Genomic DNA, 18,630 nt, shown 5'->3' with positions numbered 1-18,630 from the left:
AATATAAATTGATTATTTATGTAACTTTTTAAAAAGTTTGGTTATATAAATAGAGAACAGAGGTGATAACTTTTATAGTTTTGATTTTAGTATGGGAAATATTTTGAAAATTTTAATAAAAAAATATTTAAAAACATTTTTAGTGAGAAGCAGGGAGGCAGAGAGACAGACTCCTACATGTACCTGAATCGGTATCTACCTGACATGCCCACCAGGGAGCGATGCTCTGCTCATCTGAGGTGTTGCTCCATTGTAACCAGAGACATTCTAGTGCCTGAGGTGGAGGCCATGGTGCCATCCTCAGTGCCCGGGGCCAACTTTGTTCCAATGGAGCCTTGGCTGCAGAAGGGGAAGAGAAAGAGAGGAAGGAGAGGGGGAGGGGTGGAGAAGCAAATGGGTGCTTCTCCTTTGTGCCCTGACCAGGAATTGAACCCAGGACTTCCACATACTGAGCTGACGCTTTATCGCTGAGCAAACTTACCAGGATGAAAATGTCAAGATTAATGGAAAAAAATCTAATAGAAAGGCTGATGAAGTCTAGAACTAGAGAGGGCAGGACAGCACAGCCACACTGAGAAAAAGGAAGGTAGAGGTGGCAGTGGAAAGACATTGTTAACAGATGTGACAGCAAAGGTGAGGACGTGCACATGGCTGGAGAGGACGGGAGGAGGACAGAGGGCGGTGTCCATGCCGTGACAGGGACTGCGCATGTGCAGAGAGCCCGTCTTCTCACAGGAGGGACCGTTACAGCACGGTGAGCTCTGGTCTGAGAAACAGGTCATTAGATTGATCTGTGGTTGGAGTTTTGTCAGGCGGATGTGACAGAAGGACAGTGACCCAGGGGTTTCATTTATGAGTCATGGGACACTAGACAGTGTTCCCCATGGCTCTAAGCAGGAAAGGGCAGGAGTGAGGTCAGGAGGGACTGGGGGGTCAGGAGGAACAAGGGGCCCCTGTGGGAGGGACACACTGGGGGAGCAGGAGGAGCTGAGAGACCAAGGATCACACCTGAGGTTCCCCTAGACATTCCACCTGGATGTCCTCCTCGCCTTCCTTAAAGGGAGAGTGCACCACGTACTTAGAGTCAATCAGGAGGACAAATATTCACCATGTAAATGTCTTAAAGGTACAAAAGTTTATTCCTCACAGAAAAAAATGCTGAAATTGAGCAATACAGAGGTTCCATAGTGTTGTCAGAACTCAAGCTAATTTTAATTTCTCTGTCACCCATGTCAGTTAACATGGCCACAGATGTTATTTCAGTTCCATCCATCGTGACATACAATAGCCAGCAGAAAAAGTAAAGGAGAAAAAAGGACACAATTTCCCTCTAAGGACACATTTCAGGGGTCATACAGAATCACACTAAATAATTTACCTTATAACACATCGGTCATCATGTACTTACAGGCATCAGGGGAGGTCGGGAAATCTACCATTTGTGTGAGGGTCTCTAGGTGTGTAATTAGAGGACTCTATAACTAAGGAATAGGGGGCGTTGACATGAGGGACAATCATCAGTTTTTGTGTCAGAACTCATCCTGAACCTGAACCAGTAAGGAGAAGGAAACAGTCTATTTGTATCTCACTCCAGAAATGTGATCAACATTGGGACCCAAAGTAAGTATTTCTTATGAGAGTTAGTGTAGCATAGGAATTACAACATCAGTCACTTCTTTTCCTTCACCTGGGCAGATGGATAGGGAGCCTGAGTCTGAGGACCAGAGCCTAAAAAGAGGTCTCAGGACACCGTGGAAAGTGTTCTTGGGAAAGCTGAATATATGGGACCCATCTGTTATGTTAAAGAAAGATACAACTCCATCCTCGTAATCTACAAATATCCCCACTTTGAGGGGCTTTTCTCCTATAGTAAGAGGGGTTGCTGGGGAAGTGACGGCCCAGTATTCCCCACTGTAGAGCCTGATGACCCAGAAGCCATTCTGTGGGGACATGGTGACCCTCCCTTTCCTTGTTACATTATCTCTACAAACTCCCAGGTCCCAGGAATGCATGTTTCCAACCTCCACCTCCCAGTAGCATCGCCCCGAGCTGATGTGCAGCTGACCCAGCACACAGGGAAGGGAGTCGAATCTTTGTGTGGAGTTGGGCAGATCTTTTCGCCTTTCTTGCCAGGTCACTCGTCTCCCATTTTCAGACAGGAGGAGGGCAGGATGAGCAGTGGCTGCGTCCAGGGTCACAGTTACTACAGGACAAGTAGATTGTCATGATTTTAAGAAAGGTCTCAGTATATCTGGGCTGGAGGGTTCCCATTCTCTGAGATCTCCTCTGATCCTGGGTAGATCCAGCTCCTCTCCACCCATCGTTCCCCAAGGCCACTCTGCAAGGACCAGGGTCCCTCCTGGACCATCATAGACTCACCAGTTTTCATCTCTTTTTTTCTCAAATCTGCAAGAAAAAAATTAACGTGAGAACTCAGTATTTGAACAATCATCTGTCTCTCTTTCCAGAATACTATGAGTGTAAATTCATTAGGGTTAATTCAAGAAATCACCAACCAAAGATAACACTCTTTCATTAACTAGAGCCTCCTACAATATACTGAATTATGTGTGATTGGAGATTTGACCTGTTCTTATGATCTCCTTATCCAATATTCTTACAGGATAAACATCATTAATCTCTTTAGGATGATTGATAGTACAGTAAGCAGGATGGACTATTTTTTTGCTTTTTCATAAATTTTAACAAATGCTAACACTGCCTATGATCAAAACACAATGTGAGGTGCAATTAAACAATAAAGAACTGAGAAAATGTAGGGGTTCAAAAACATCTGTTAGAATATTGAGTAATCTATTGAATTGATAGAATGTATAATTTGGTGTCTCTTTAATTTTCAGCATGCACGCATAGTTTGTGTTCATATAACAAAATCTTTGATAACAAGACTTTTGTCATCACATCCCATGTCACTCGCCAGTGTAAAAAAACAAATTCCTCCAAACTGCAAAGCAAAACAAAACAGTTAGACTTTTACTTTTGTTCCCTCCCCGTTTCTGTCTTTTCCATTTCTTTCTGTCTTGTTCCATTTCTTCAACATCTCTTGAACTTCCTCTTTCGGTCCTGTATTATAATATTCTGTTCTTTCAAGCACGATAATAAACATGCTCTGATGTAGGACAGGTTGAAATACAGAAGCAAAATGTGGGTGGGCACAGGGAAGGAGTGAAAGGAAGGGAATCAAATGAAGACAGGAAGGAAGAGAGAGGAGAGGAGAAAGAATGTGCTGGATCTCCAAATATAAATTTAATCGTCTAAATAAAGCTATATATAAAAAAATAATATATCTTGAAAATCCATTCCACTGAAATCATCATTACAATTTAAAAAATACCATGTGACATATGAGGACATAAAGATTTAAATAAATAGCCCTGGCCGGTTGGCTCAGTGGTAGAGCGTTGGCCTGGCGTGCAGGAGTCCTGAGTTCGATTCCCGGCCAGGGCACACAGGAGATGCTCCTATCTTCTTCTCCACCCCTCCCCCTCTCCTTCCTCTCTGTCTCTCTCTTCCCCTCCCGCAGCCAAGGCTCCATTGGAGCAAAGATGGCCCGGGCACTGAGGATGGCTCTGTGACCTCTGCCTCAGGTACTAGAACGGCTCTGGTTGCGGCAGAGCATCGCCCCCTGGTGGGTGTGCCGGGTGGATCCTGGTCGGGTGCATGCGGGAGTCTGTCTGACTGCCTCTCTGTTTCCAACTTCGGAAAAATACAAAATAAAGATTTAAATAAATAGAAGTGTGACAGGGATACGTGACTAGGGTGGGGACACACTGCCATGTACAGAAGAGGAGTGACAGCATTGTGCACCTGACACCTGCATAGTTTTATGAGCCAAGGTCACCCCAATAATTTCAATGAAACATTAAAAAATACTTTGAATAGGAGAAATAAAACAAATTTAATGAATTCTGTAAAATTTTAAATATATTTGATATTTTATAATAAAATTACTTTGATCCCTTTTCATTCTATGTGGAGAACTATGAAATATTCGTCATGTTTAAAACGGTCTTTGGATGCTTTTATACATATGTATATATACATATATGTTTGTGTTCCTTTTTAAAAAATATGTATTTATTCATTTTAGAGAGGAGATAGAGAGTAAGAGAAAGAGAAAGAGAGAGAGAAGGGGGGGAGGAACAGGAAGCATCAACTCTCATATGTGCCTTGACAAGACAAGTACAGGGTTTTGAACCGGCGACCTCAGTGTTCCAGGTTGAAGCTTTATCCACTGCACCACCCCAGTCAGGCTGTGTTCCATTTTATTTATAGCACCCACACTGTACAAAGTTAGAACAACCACTCTACAAGAGTTATTGAAAGACTGCTTGTGTGGGCTATTACTGGTTAGGTTCTTATGTGCGTCTCTTCACAGCGTATTTGGCCACCAATTAATTCGCAACCTTATTGTATCTGAGTGTCCGTTTTAACTCAGGGCTGAATGAAGCTGAGTCAATCAGAAGAAGGGAAAGAAATGACAGTGAGGGAGGTTCTGAGTCAAGTGACCTGAGCTGTCCTTGGAGAAAACTTACACTTAGAAACTCAGAAGTACCTAAACTTCCAGATACCCTTTTGTTAAAATTCATCAGACAGAAAAGCCCTGTCTCCCTGATTGCAACCAGATGGTAAATGTTGGGTAATAAGGATGGCCTGTTAGAGTTAAAAGACCAAGACTCTGAGAAAAAAAGGCAGATGGTCACTGAGAGAGAAGACAGGGATAAGGAACAGGTGAGAGAAGGACAGGGGAGGAGGTTATTGTACTGACCTATCTCCTGTTCACTCTTGGCTGAAAAGTAAGTGGCAAAAATACACAAATCATTCCCAGTGAAAACACAGTAACAGATAAGAAAGAAAACAGAAATGGGTCCCTTTCATAGTTCACTCTTGAGTACACAATGAGCCATATTAGTGAATGTAGGAATCATGATGTTTTAAAAAACATATCACGCATCGGAGTCACTGTTGTTCTCCCTCCCCTGTCCCTTATGCACAACATACTAAGTCAGGAAATAAAACAAAGAAGTAGTTATATCAGAAATGCTGGGATGTGAAATACTAAGTAATCCCCTATCACTGGACAATCATCTTTTTCAGATGAAACGTAGTTACAAATAAGGCAGGGACTTGGCCAGTCACAAGGAAGTGTACAGCCGAGACGCCCATCTCGACAAACTGTTTTTGAAGAAGTAGTCATATGAAATCTACTCTGTACATTAGAGAAACATACTCCTATAGACCAATCCCAAGGAAAAAAAATATAATTGTAATTGTTATTAGAGAAAAACAATCTTAAGCTTTGATTGATTAAATTATCTTTTTTTCTGGATCATTGTGGTCAATAATTTTTTTCAGACCCTTCACACAAAAATGTACAGGTCAGAAATGTACCACTTTTTAACAAGTCTTAAGAGACTTCATCTTTCTGAAAATTGTTTACTTTTAAGTGCATTTGTCATTAGATAATAATGTCAACATAATGCCAATGAATTAAAAACAGGCATGGATGGATATATTATATGGTATAAAAAATTATGTAAAATATTTAGAGACCTTGGAACACCTGGGTCATATACTCAAGGACAGTGGAAGAGGGACGGCCCACTCTCTCACATCTGACCAGTGAGTGATACAAGGTATTTATCACGACACAGGCTGTGAGAAGACAATAGACAGAGACACTGAATGCAGAAGGTTTGGAGTCTTTTGTCTCAAGGGTTTGGAGAAGTATCAATTGGTAATAATGGGATCTAGAACTTGAAATACTTGACAGAGTTCTTAATTTTGAACATTTCCCAGAAATACATATATATACATTCATTAGATATACACTAATGTACACCTGTAATATATGAATATATTAAAAATTACGTATCTGTGACGTTAACACCCTTTGTCTCACCAATGTCTTATTGAAACTGAGTCAATATTCTGTGAGACTGAAGCCGCCAATGTTTATAGGGAAATAATTGTATGAAATGACAGAAGAAGGAATGGGAAGGAGGGAAGGTAGGAAACAGAAATGGACAGAGCCACACACGGGAGAAGTGCTGTCCCAGAATCAGAGAGGGGACAGTGGACATCTAGGAGGAGGACAGGTCAATGGAAGGCACTTGGATAAAAAGTTCAGAAATGTCAGAGGGAGAAATAAACCGGATATTTTCAAGTGGATCAAGAGTAAAGGAATATCAGTAATTTTACCTATTGTTTCCTTATATTCCTCTGAAAAAGAAAAAAAGAAGAAAAAGTCAGTGTCAATTTAATGGGAAACAACTACAAAGAGAATTCAAATTTACTGATATATTCAAATTCAGAATTAACCTGACCACAGTCCAGATGAACACACACACACACACACACACACATACACACACAACAAATCACCCCACAATGAGCGCACCTACAGACTGGCTCAGAGCTCACTACTAAATATTTTCCACAGGTAAACTGCAGTAAAAAGAAAGGTAGAAAATGAAGTTAATTTAGTAAAATAATATAAAAATTTTAAACTATTATTTTTTCTGGTTAATTTATAAAATAATTGCTTTTCTGAAAAGATTTAATTTATCACTATTACATACAGAAGTGGTGGGAGGCAGGAGCAAAGCATATGGTTTCAGAGCTATGTCACTTTAGTTGTATGATGTTGCTCTGGGTGACGTGTCCTGGGAAGCCCGGGCTCAAACTGGCACCTCAGTGTTCCCAGTCCACACACTATCCACTGCATGACCACAGGCCAGGTTAAAAAAAATGCTAGGTCTATTTGAAATATTTATGTTCCTCTAATTCATTTTATGAGCTTAATAAGGTCATTGGATGCTTTTATTTATTTATTTTTTATTTTATTTTATTTTTTCCTTTGTATTTTCTGAAGTTGGGAACGGGGAGGCAGACAGACTCCCGCATGCGCCTGACCAGGATCCACCCGGCATGCCCACCAGGGGGCGATGCTCTGCCCATCTGCGGCGTTGCTCTGTTGCAACCAGAGCCATTCTATCAACTGAGGCAGAGGCCACAGAGCCATCCTCAGTGCCCGGGCCAACTTTGCTCCAATGGAGCCTTGTCTGCAGGAAGAAAAGAGAGAGAAAGAGAGGAAGGAGAGGGGGAGGGGTGGAGAAGCAGATGAGCGCTTCTCCTGTGTGCCCTGGTCGGAATCGAACCCGGGACTTCTGCACACCAGGCCGATGCTCTACCACTGAGCCAACTGGCCAGGGTTAAATGCTTTTAAACACATCAGTGAGTCTCACTGTTGCGGCAGCGACATCATGCAGAGTGTCCACCACACTGTGGAAGGAGCACTGACACACAGCTCCTCCAGTGACACAAGGTCAGGGGTCTGGGGGCTGCGTCCTCCATGTTTTTGTTCACAGACTGATTTTTAACCACACTGTGTGTTTGAGTATCTGTTTTATCACATTTCTGAGTGAAGAATATCTTATATTCATGGGTGCTGAATTCAGGAGGGACAGAGGACTGGGATTCTCTGACGGATATTCTGTTTCTCACTGGACCTTACTGAGCCTTTCTCTTAACAGAGAAACAAATACACTGACACACACACATGAGACACAGTTCCTGCACACTGTAAAGAAGAGGTAACACAAGCATTCCACCCGACAATGGTTGTTTCGGACACATGAACAAGTCTCGTCTGTTCTATGAATAAAGAATATACCTTGAAAATCCATTCCACTGAAATCATTAGTACTACTTTAAAAATACCACATGACATATGGAGACATAAATATTTAAAATAAATGACAGGGTAACAGATGGATACATGACAGGTGTGTGATAGAATTGTGCGCCTGAAACCTGCATACTTTTATTAACCAAGGTCACCCCAACAAATTAATAAAACATTAAAAAAACGTTAAAATAGAAGAAAGGAAGCATATTTACAAAGTTCTGTAAAATTTTAAAAATATTTATTTGTTACTTTTTTAAAAAAATCATTTTTTATTTTATTTCATTCTATGTGAACCAGTCTGATATATTTGTCAAATTAATAGCTCTTTGGATATTTCTTTATATGTATGTATCCCATTCTAACTGCAGTACCTTCCACATACAAAGTTGCTACAACCATTGTATAAAGGTTGTTGAAAGACTGCTCTTATAGGTAAGTCCGGTTTAGGTTCTTTTTTTTTTTTAATAATTTTATTTTTAATGGGGCGACATCAATAAATAAGGATACATATATTCAAAGATAACAAGTCCAGGTTATCTTCTCATTCACTTATGTTGCATACCCATCACCCAAAGTCAGATTGTCCTCTGTCACCTTCTATCTAGTATTCTTAGTGCCCCTCCCCCTCCCCATTTCCCTCTCCCTCTCCCCCCTCCTCCCATAACCACCACACTTTTATCAATGTCTCTTAGTTTCACTTTTATGTCCCACCTACATATGGAATAATGCAGTTCCTGTTTTTTTCTGATTTACTTATTTCACTTCGTATAATGTTATCAAGATCCCACCATTTTGCTGTAAATGATCCGATGTCATCATTTCTTATGGCTGAGTAGTATTCCATAGTGTATATGTGCCACATCTTCTTTATCCAGTCATCTATTGACGGGCTTTTTGATTGTTTCCATGTCCTGGTCACTGTGAACAAGGCTGCAATGAACATAGGGCTGCATGTGTCTTTACGTATCAGTGTTTCTGAATTTTTAGGGTATATATCCAGTAGAGGGATTGCTGGGTCATAAGGTAATTCTATTTTCAGTTTTTTGAGGAACCACCATATTTTCTTCCATAATGGTTGTACTACTTTACATTCCCACCAACAGTGTATGAGGGTTCCTTTTTCTCCACAACCTCTCCAACATTTGCTATTATCTGTCTTGTTAATAATAGCTAATCTAACAGGTGTGAGGTGGTATCTCATTGCAGTTTTGATTTGCATTTCTCTAATAACTAACGAAGATGAGCATCTTTTCATATATCTGTTGGCCATTTGTATTTCTTCCTGGGAGAAGTGTCTGTTCATGTCCTCTTCCCATTTTTTTATTGGATTGTTTGTTTGTTTGTTGTTGAGTTTTAGGAGTTCTTTGTATATTTTGGATATTAGACCCTTATCTGCGCTGTTGTTTGAAAATATCTTTTCTCATTTAGTTGGCTGTCTGTTTATTTTGTTGTCAGTTTCTCTTGCTGAGCAAAAACTTCTTAGTCTGATGTAGGCCCATTCATTAATTTTTGCCTTCACTTCTCTTGCCATTGGAGTCATATTCACAAAATGCTCTTTAAAACCCAGGTCCATGAGTTTAGTACCGATGTCTTCTTCTATGTACTTAATTGTTTCAGGTCTTCTGTTTAGATCTTTGATCCATTTTGAATTAATTTTAGTACAGGGGTACAGACTGTAGTCCAGTTTCATTCTTTTGCATGTGGCTTTCCAGTTTTCCCAGCACCATTTACTAAAGAAGCTTTCTTTTCTCCATTGTGTGTTATTGGCCCCTTTATCAAAAATTATTTGACTACATATATGTGGTTTTATTTCTGGACTTTCTATTCTGTTCCATTGGTCTGAGTGTCTATTTTTCTGCCAATACTATGCTGTTTTACTTGTCGTGGCACTATAATATAGTTTGAAGTCAGATATTGTAATGCCCCCAACTTCATTCTTTTTCTTTAGGATTGCTTTGGCTATTCGGGGTTTTTTATAGTTCCATATAAATCTGATTATTTTTTGCTCCATTTCTTTAAAAAATGTCATTGAAATTTTGATGGCAATTGCATTAAATTTGTATATTGCTTTGGGTAATATGGCCATCTTGATTATATTTATTCTTCCTAACCAAGAACAAGGTATATTCTTCCATCTCATTATATCTTTCTCGATTTCCCTTAACAATGGTTTAGAGTTTTCATTATATAAGTCCTTTACATTCTTTGTTATGTTTATTCCTAAGTATTTTGTTGTTGTTGTTGCAATCGGGAAGGGGATTGTTCTTTTGAATTCGTTCTCAAATGTTTCATTGTTGGTATATAGAAAGGCTATTGACTTCTGTATGTTAATTTTATATCCTGCGACCTTACTGTATTGGCTTATTGTTTCTAGTAGTCTTTTTGTGCATTCTTTGGGATTTTCGATGTATAGGATCATATCATCTGCAAAAAGTGATACCTTTACTTCTTCTTTTCCGATATGGATGCCTTTTATTTCTTTGTCTTGTCTTATTGCTCTGGCTAGAACCTCTAGTACCACATTAAATAAGAGTGGAGAGAGTGGACAACCCTGTCTTTTTCCTGATTTAAGGGGGAAAGCCTTCAGTTTAGTGCCATTTAATATGATGTTAGCTGATGGTTTATCATATATAGCCTTTAACATGTTGAGATATTTTCCTTCTATATCCATTTTGTTGAGAGTCTTAAACATAAAATTGTGTTGTATTTTATCGAAAGCCTTTTCTGCATCTATTGATAAGATCATGTGGTTTTTGTTCTTTGTTTTGTTGATATGGTGTATTACATTTACCGTTTTACATATGTTGAACCATCCTTGAATTTCTGGGATGAATCCCACTTGATCATGATGTATTATCTTTTTAATATGTTGTTGTATTCGATTTGCTAGTATTTTGTTTAGTATTTTAGCATCTGTATTCATTAGAGATATTTGTCTGTAGTTTTTTTTGTGCCATCCTTGCCTGGTTTTCGTATGAGGTTTATGTTGGCTTCATAAAATGTGTTTGGAAGTATTGCTTCTTCTTCAATTTTTTGGAAGACTTTCAGTAGAATAAGAACCAAATCTTCTTTGAATGTTTGATAAAATTCGCTGGTATAGACATCAGGGCCTGGACTTTTATTTTTGGGGAGGTTTTTTATGTTTTTTTCTATTCTTCTCTGCTAATAGGCCTGTTTAGGCTTTCTGCTTCTTCTTGACTCAGTCTAGGAAGTTTGTATTGTTCTAGGAATTTATCCATTTCTTCTAGGTTGTTGAATTTAGTGGCATAAAGTTTTTCATAGTATTCTACAATAATTCTTTGTATATCCATGGTGTCTGTGTTGATTTCTTCTCTTTCATTTTGGATTTTGTTTATATGAGTTCTTTCTCTTTTTTCCTTGGTAAGTCTTGTGAAAGGTTTGTCAATTTTGTTGATCTTTTCAAAGAACCAGCTCCTTGTTCTATTAATTTTTTCTATATTTTTTCTGTTCTCTATTTCATTTATTTCTGCTCTGATTTTTATTATCTCCTTTCTTTGGCTGGTTTTGGGTAGTCTTTGCTCTTCTTTTTCTAGTTCCTTAAGGTGTGAAGTTAAGTGGTTCACTTGGGCTCTCTCTTGTTTGGTCATATATGCCTGAAGTGATATGAACTTCCCTCTTATCACTGCTTTTACTGCATCCCATAGATTCTGATATGTCATATTGTCATTTTCATTAGTCTGTATATATCTTTTGATCTGTGCACTTATTTCTTCTTTGATCCATTTATTTTTTAAAAGTATGTTGTTTAGTTTCCACATTTTTGTGGGATTTTTTTCCTCTTTTTTGCAGTTGAATTCTAGTTTCAAGGCCTTATGATCAGAAAATATGCTTGGTACAACTTCGATTTTCTGAATTTGCTGATGTTGTTTTTGTGGCCCAACATATGATCAATTCTTGAGAATGATCCATGTACACTGGAGAATAATGTATACTCAGTCACTTTGGGATGAAATGTCCTGTAGATGTCTATCATATCCAGGTGTCTAGTGTTTTGTTTAAGGCCACAATATCTATGTTGATTCTCTGTTTGGATGACCGATCTAGAGCCATCAGCGGTGTATTGAGGTCTCCAAGTATGATTGTATTTTTGTCAGTTTTTGTTTTAAGGTCAATAAGTAACTGTCTTATATATTTTGGTGCTCCTTGGTTTGGTGCATATATATTAAGAATTGTTATGTCTTCTTGATTCAGTGTCCCCTTAGCCATTATGAAATGGCCATTTTTGTCTCTGAGTACTTTTGCTGTCTTGTAGTCAGCATTATCAGATATGAGTATTGCTAGGCCTGATTTTTTTTGGATGTTATTTGCTTAGAGTATTGTTTTCCAGCCTTTCACTTTGAATTTGTTTTTATCCTTGTTACTTAGATGAGTATCCTGTAGGCAGCATACAGTTGGATTTTCTTTTTTAATCCATTCTGCTACTCTGTGCCTTTTTATTGGTGAGTTTAACCGTTTACATTTAGTGTAATTATTGACACTTGTGAGTTCCCTATTGCCATTATATAGATTACTTTCTGTTAGTTTTTGTCTTTTTGATCCTTCTCTTTCGTTTTTCTATCTTTTATTTTTATTTGGTTGTATTTCTTTTTTTTTTTTTTTAATAAATTTTTATTAATGGTAATGGGATGACATTAATAAATCAGGGTACATATATTCAAAGAAAACATGTCTAGGTTATTTTGTCATCAAATTATGTTGCAAACCCCTCGCCCAAAGTCAGATTGTCCTCCGTCACCCTCTATCTAGTTCTCTGTGCCCCTCCCCCTCCCCCTAACTCTCTCCCTCCCTCCCTCCCATGTCCTCCCTCCCCCCCCCCTTGGTAACCACCACACTCTTGTCCATGACTCTTAGTCTCATTTTTATGTTCCACCAATGTATGGAATCATGTAGTTCTTGTTTTTTTTCTGATTTGCTTATTTCACTCCTTATAATGTTATCAAGATCCCACCATTTTGCTGTAAATGATCTGATGTCATCATTTCTTATGGCTGAGTAGTATTCCATAGTGTATATGTGCCACATCTTCTTTATCCAGTCTTCTATTGAAGGGCTTTTTGGTTGTTTCCATGTCTTGGCCACTGTGAACAGTGCTGCAATGAACATGGGGCTACATGTGTCTTCACGTATCAATGTTTCTGAGGTTTTGGGGTATATACCCAGTAGAGGGATTGCTGGGTCATAAGGTAGTTCTATTTGCAGTTTTTTGAGGAACCACCATACTTTCCTCCATAATGGTTGTACTACTTTACAGTCCCACCAACAGTGAATGAGGGTTCCTTTTTCTCCACAGCCTCTCCAACATTTGCTATTACCCGTCTTGTTGATAATAGCTAATCTAACAGGAGTGGTTGTATTTCATACATCTTTCCTCTGTTGCTATCTTTTTTAAATCATGTGCTTCTGTGGCGGTTTTTTTCAATGGTGGTTACCTTTAAGTAATTAAAAGGGTTCCTACCATGTTCATTGTAGCACACTATTTTGTGAGTATTTTTGCACTCCATCGTCCTTTGCTACTGTTAATCTCCATCCTCTCCCCCCCTTTCTTTTTGTTGTTGTCAGAGTTTAAATTTGGTTTTATTGTGTTCTTCTTGGAGCTTTTACTTGTGGCTTTGGGTTTTTGTTTTTTTTTTTTGTTCTTTGTATCTGATTGGAGAACCCCCTTTAGTAATTCCTGGAGTGGGGGTTTTTTGATGATAAATTCCCTCATCTTTTCTGTTTCTGTGAATGTTTTTATTTCTCCTTCATATTTAAAGGATAGCTTTGATGGGTATAGTATTCATGGCTGAAAGTTCCTCTCTTTCAGGACTTTAAATATTGGGGTCCACTCTCTTCTAGCTTGTAGATTTTCTGCTGAGAAATCTGATGATAATCTAATGGGCCTTCCTTTATATGTTGTATTCTTCTTTTCCCTGGCTGCCTTGAGAATTTTTTCTTTGCTGTTGGTTTGTAACAATTTCATTATGATATGCCTTGGAGTAGGTTTGTTTACATTAAGAAAACTCGGAGTTCTGTTTGCTTCTTGAATTTGAGGCTTTAGTTCTTTCCACAGGCTTGGGAAGTTCTCACCTATTATTTGTTTGAGTATGTTCTCCATTCCATTTTCTCTCTCTTCTCCCTCTGATATACCTATTATTCTTATGTTATTCTTTTTGATGGAGTCAGATAATTCTTGTAGGGCTACCTCATTTTTTTTTAATTTTTGAGTCTCTTTCTTCTTCTCTCTGTTGTGCCTCAAGTTGCTTGTCTTCTATTTCACTAATCCTCTCTTCTATCTGGCCTGTTCTATTAGCTAAGCTTGTTACCTCGTTTTTCAGCTCATGAATTGAGTTTTTCATCTCTGTTTGATTTGTTTTTATAGTTTATAATTTCCTTGTAAATATATTCTTTGTGTTCATTGAGTTGTTTTCTGAGCTCCCTAAATTGCCTTTCTGTGTTTTCTTGTATATCTCGGAGGATTTTTAGGATTTCTATCTTAAATTCTCTGTCATTTAGCTCTAAGGTTTCCAATATTTTAAATTTTTTCTCCATAGATTTTTTCTCATCTAGCTGTGTACCTCTTTCTTTTGTATCCATGATATTTGATTTTCTGTTCCTTAATGGCATCTGAGGGTGGTTTTGTTGATAGTATTAATGAGATTTAATAAAGAATAAAAAGTTAAAAAATAAAAATAAAAAATAAAAAATAATTGTTTTTTTAAAAAAATTAATAATGAAATAAAGAAAAATAAAATAAAAAATATTTTTTTTAAAAAAAGAAATTATTCCCCCCTGTTCTTTTTTCCTCTCCTCTCCTCTCCCCTCTTTCTTGAGAAAATCTTGTGGTGAACTGTGAATTATATTGCACTAAATAGAACAAACAATGCCTGTAATGGAGGGCCTGAATTGGGGAAATGTAATAAAGGGGCAAAAAAAAAAAAAAAGAAAGAAAAAAAAAGGGTGTATTGACCCACAAAAAGCAAATAAGAAAAAAAAATTGGGTCAAGAATAAAATGATTTGCTTTTAGGTGTTGGTTGACTAAGAGTTATGATGAGAGGAATAAGAGGGAAACAGGAAAATGGGGGGACAAATTAAAAAATTGCTATTGTATTTAGTGGAACAAGAACTAGATAAAATGGAGAGCCAGGGATGGGAGCATTGCTAATGTGTTAAAAAGGTGAAGTAACCCCCCCCCCCCCCCAAAAATGTCACAAACATAAGTTTGAGTCCCAGATAAGATATTGTTTCTTATTGAGGTTTGAATGAGAGGAAACATAAAGGAGAAAGGAAGAAACTAATATATAGGGAGAAAAGAAAGAGAGAGAGAGAGAGAGAGAAAAAGAGGGAACCACTAAAAGAAGAAGAAAAAAAAGAGGAGAGAGAGAGAGAGAGTTAAGGGTTTTGGAGTACAACTCTCATAGAGAAAAAGGAAGAGGAAAGAAAAGATAATGGGAGATGTAACACTTATGGGTAGTGTAGTTCAAGGAGAGGTAAGAGTAAGACCGGCAGAGAGTTAAACGACCAAATTGGAGGAGGAATAAAAAATATCAACAATGAAGATAAGAGAAACAAATGAACAAATATAATAAAATGGGATAGACTATAAAGTCTGTGTATTTTTCTTGATTTTGAGAGGTTATCTTCTTGCTTTTTCTTTTCTCTCCCTCTTCCTGGTCGGTGACTCTGTACCTCGGGTTCTGCCCCTTTGGCACACTCAGGTAGAGGTTTGCAGTTGATAAGTCTCTATGGCGATGTCATGTATTGTGCTTCAGTCTCGTTGGCAGTCAAGGCTCATTAGCATTTATAGGCTCCGCCAGTGAGAGTGTCTGTGTTCCTGGAGCCTTTCTCCTAGTCTTTCTTTCCTCAATTAGTAGCCTGATAATCCAGCTATGGGGTTGCTGCTGCCTCTGCCTGGATAGTAAGAGGCTCAAAGAGCTGGCCACTCCCCACTCTATTTCCACTCAGCACAGGGCTCTGGGTAAGGCTCAGTCAGTCAGAGCTGCTAGCATAATCAGGTGGGGCTTCCACCCACTCAAAGACCTCTGGCTCTGCCACTCTGTGGGATAACATGGGCACGCATTGCCGAGGCACTTGGAGGAATCTCTCGCCCACTATCTGTGTGCGCAGACCAGGATATCAGGCCGGCCACCTCTCACTCCGAGTGAAACCCCCGCCTGCACAGAAAAGTTCCAGCATTGAAATTGGCTCTCGTGCCATGCCCGGGCGTGGCTTTTTCAAGGCACTGGAGCGGCCCTAGATTCCGCTTTTTAGCCCACACAAAGGCCCCTGACTCTGCCCCTCTGTGGGATAACACGGGCGGGCACTGCCGAGGCACAGGAGGAATCTCTCGCTCACTATCCGCGTGCGCAGACCAGGATATCAGGCCGGCCACCTCACCTTCTGAGTGAAACCCCTGCCCGCATGGAAAAGTTCCAGTGTTGGAATTGGTTCTCGCTCCGTCCCCATGCACAGCTCCCTCAGGGTGCTGGAGCGGCCCGGAGATTCCGCTTTTGGCCCACACAGAGGCCTCTGACTCTACCCCTCTGTGAGATAACACGAGCTCCCACTCCTGAGGTCCTCAGAGGAATCTCTTGCCCACTATCTGCGCACTGACCAGGAGATCAGGGAAAATGGCTCCCCCGCTTGTCTTTCTTTGTCTGGGTTTGGCATGAGTGTTAGCTTGTATTGCCCGGGTTGCCACAGGAACAGTTTTTCCTCGGCTTGGATCTCTGTGCCACAGCCTGGTTCGGCCATTTGTGCTGAGGCCTGGATCTATTCACCCCCTTTGCCCACCTCAGTTTCTATATTCTCAGTTCCCAGTGAAAGCTGCCCTGTTTAGGTTAGTGAGGAAGGCGGAACATTTCTTACTCCCTATTTCCTTCAAGGTTTGATTATATATTTAGCCAATTTTTCGCTCGACCATAACTTTGGGTGTATTGCGAAACATCTGGAGGCTCCAAGGATAGGTTTTTCTGTTTCTGGTTGAAGATCTTGTTGAGTTTTGGGGGAGATTTATTGGTATCACTTCCTACCGCACCATTACTCTCTGGGTTAGGTTCTTATGTGCATCTATTCATAACATTTTTGTCCATCTATTAATTTTCAGCCTTATGGTATTTCAGTGTTTGTTTTAACTCAGGGCTGAATGAAGCTGAGTCAATCAGATGAAGGGGAAGAAATGACAGTGAGGGAGGTTCTGAATCTAATACCCTCACTGTCCTTGGAGAAAACTTACAGCCCTCAGATTTAAAAGTACTTACACTTTCAGATATCTTATTGATAAAATTAATTTGACAGAAACGCTCTAATTTCTTAATGCAACAGCAAGACAATTGGAGAGGTAATAATGGGAGAAACTGAACAACAATGAAGACGGAATCAGAGTTGGAAGACCAAGACACTGAGACAATAGTGAGATGATCATTCAGACGAAGACAGTGGTGTAAGAGAGAGATGAGAAAATGACAGGAGAGGAGGTTACCGTACTGACCTTTCTGCTGCTCACTCTCAGGTGAAAGGGGAAAGGAAGAAATAAACAACTCATTCCAAGTGAAAACAGACTATCTGGTAGGAGGAAGATCAGAAACAAGCCCCTTTCCTAATCCACTCTGGAGCACATGGGGACCCATGTCTGTGAAAGCAGGAACCCTGAGGATCCAAGGGAAACCTCACCCATCAGAGTCAGTGCTGTTCTCCTCCCCTGTCCCCTGTGCACAGGAAACTAAGTCAGTGAATATAACAATGAGGATGTTGGGTCAGAAATTTTTGGATGTGTAATACTAAGTGTTTCTCTGCCAGTGGACTATCACCTTTTTCAGATTAAAAAACAAACATATTCACATAAGAGACAGGGACTTAACCAAATGATGAGGAAGCGAACAGGAGAGGAAGCCCTCATGACAAAACTGGACTGTTGCACTAGTCGTATAAAATCTGCTCCATATAGTAGAGAGATATATGCATAAGGACCATTCCCAAGAAAATAAAATAATTGGTATTATGTTTATGAAAAGAGAATATTAAGCTTTGAATGATAAAATTTTCTCATTTTTAAAATATTGCAGTCAATACTATTTCCTGCACCTTTCACACAAAAAGTACATATCAGAAATAGTTCACTTTTCCATGTGCCCTATGACATGTCCTCCTTTTAAAAATTGTATATTTTTAAGAGCACTTAGTCATTTGATACTAGTATCAAAATAAACCTGAAGAATAAAAAATGGTCATGGTTGGGTATTTTTTAAAGTACAAAAAATTATGCAAAGTATTTAGAGACCTTGGAACACCTGGGTCATATGATCAAGGACAGTTGAAGAAGGACACCCCACTTTGTCACATCTGACCAGTGAATGATATAAGTTATCATGACACAGGCTTTGAGAAGACAATGAATACTGAAAGTTTGGATTCTTTTCTCTCAAGGATTAGAAGAAGTATTAATTGCATAGTAATGGGCCTTCAAACTTGGAATACTTGACAGAGGTCTTAAATTTGAATATTTTCCAGAAATACATACATTTATATTCATATATATATATACATGCTAATATAAACCTGTGACATATATATACTAAAATTCTCGTATCCATTACCTTAACACTCTTCATCTCACCAATGTCTTAATGAAACTCAGTCAATTTACTGCAAGACTTAAGCCACCAATGTTTACAGGGAAATGATTCCAGCAAGTAAAACAGAAGAAAGGGGAAAGAATGGAAGGTAGGAAAGAGAAATGGACAGAGTTCCCAATGAAAGAAATACTTTCTCAAAATCAAGTAGAGGGAGCCTTGGCCGGTTGGCTCAGTGGTAGAGCATTGGCAGGGCGTGTGGAAGTCCCGGGTACGATTCCCAGCCAGGGCACACAGGGGAAGCACCTATTTTCTTCTCCACCCTTCCCCCTCTCCTTCCTTTCTGTCTT

At 39.2% G+C, this 18,630-nt stretch overlaps 1 protein-coding gene across 1 annotated transcript in view; it reads right to left on the bottom strand.

The window, feature by feature from the left end:
• Positions 1–657: 657 nt before the first annotated feature.
• The window catches only part of LOC136324515 (butyrophilin subfamily 1 member A1-like), a 61,695-nt gene continuing 43,722 nt past the window's right edge, over positions 658–18,630 (bottom strand). The window contains exons 17-20 of the mRNA XM_066257538.1: positions 6,223–6,243; positions 4,790–4,810; positions 2,380–2,406; positions 658–2,203 (exon numbers count right to left, since the gene is read on the bottom strand). Coding sequence (XP_066113635.1) covers positions 1,641–2,203; positions 2,380–2,389 — 573 coding nt within the window. The 5' untranslated portion in view covers positions 2,390–2,406; positions 4,790–4,810; positions 6,223–6,243 and the 3' untranslated portion in view covers positions 658–1,640. The remainder of the gene's footprint in view (positions 2,204–2,379; positions 2,407–4,789; positions 4,811–6,222; positions 6,244–18,630) is intronic.

This window comes from Saccopteryx bilineata, chromosome 1 (assembly GCF_036850765.1).
Source record: "Saccopteryx bilineata isolate mSacBil1 chromosome 1, mSacBil1_pri_phased_curated, whole genome shotgun sequence".
Classification (NCBI taxonomy): domain Eukaryota; kingdom Metazoa; phylum Chordata; class Mammalia; order Chiroptera; family Emballonuridae; genus Saccopteryx; species Saccopteryx bilineata.
The sequence above is the reverse complement of the archived record's forward strand: the minus strand, read 5'-3'. Positions and strand labels throughout refer to the sequence as shown.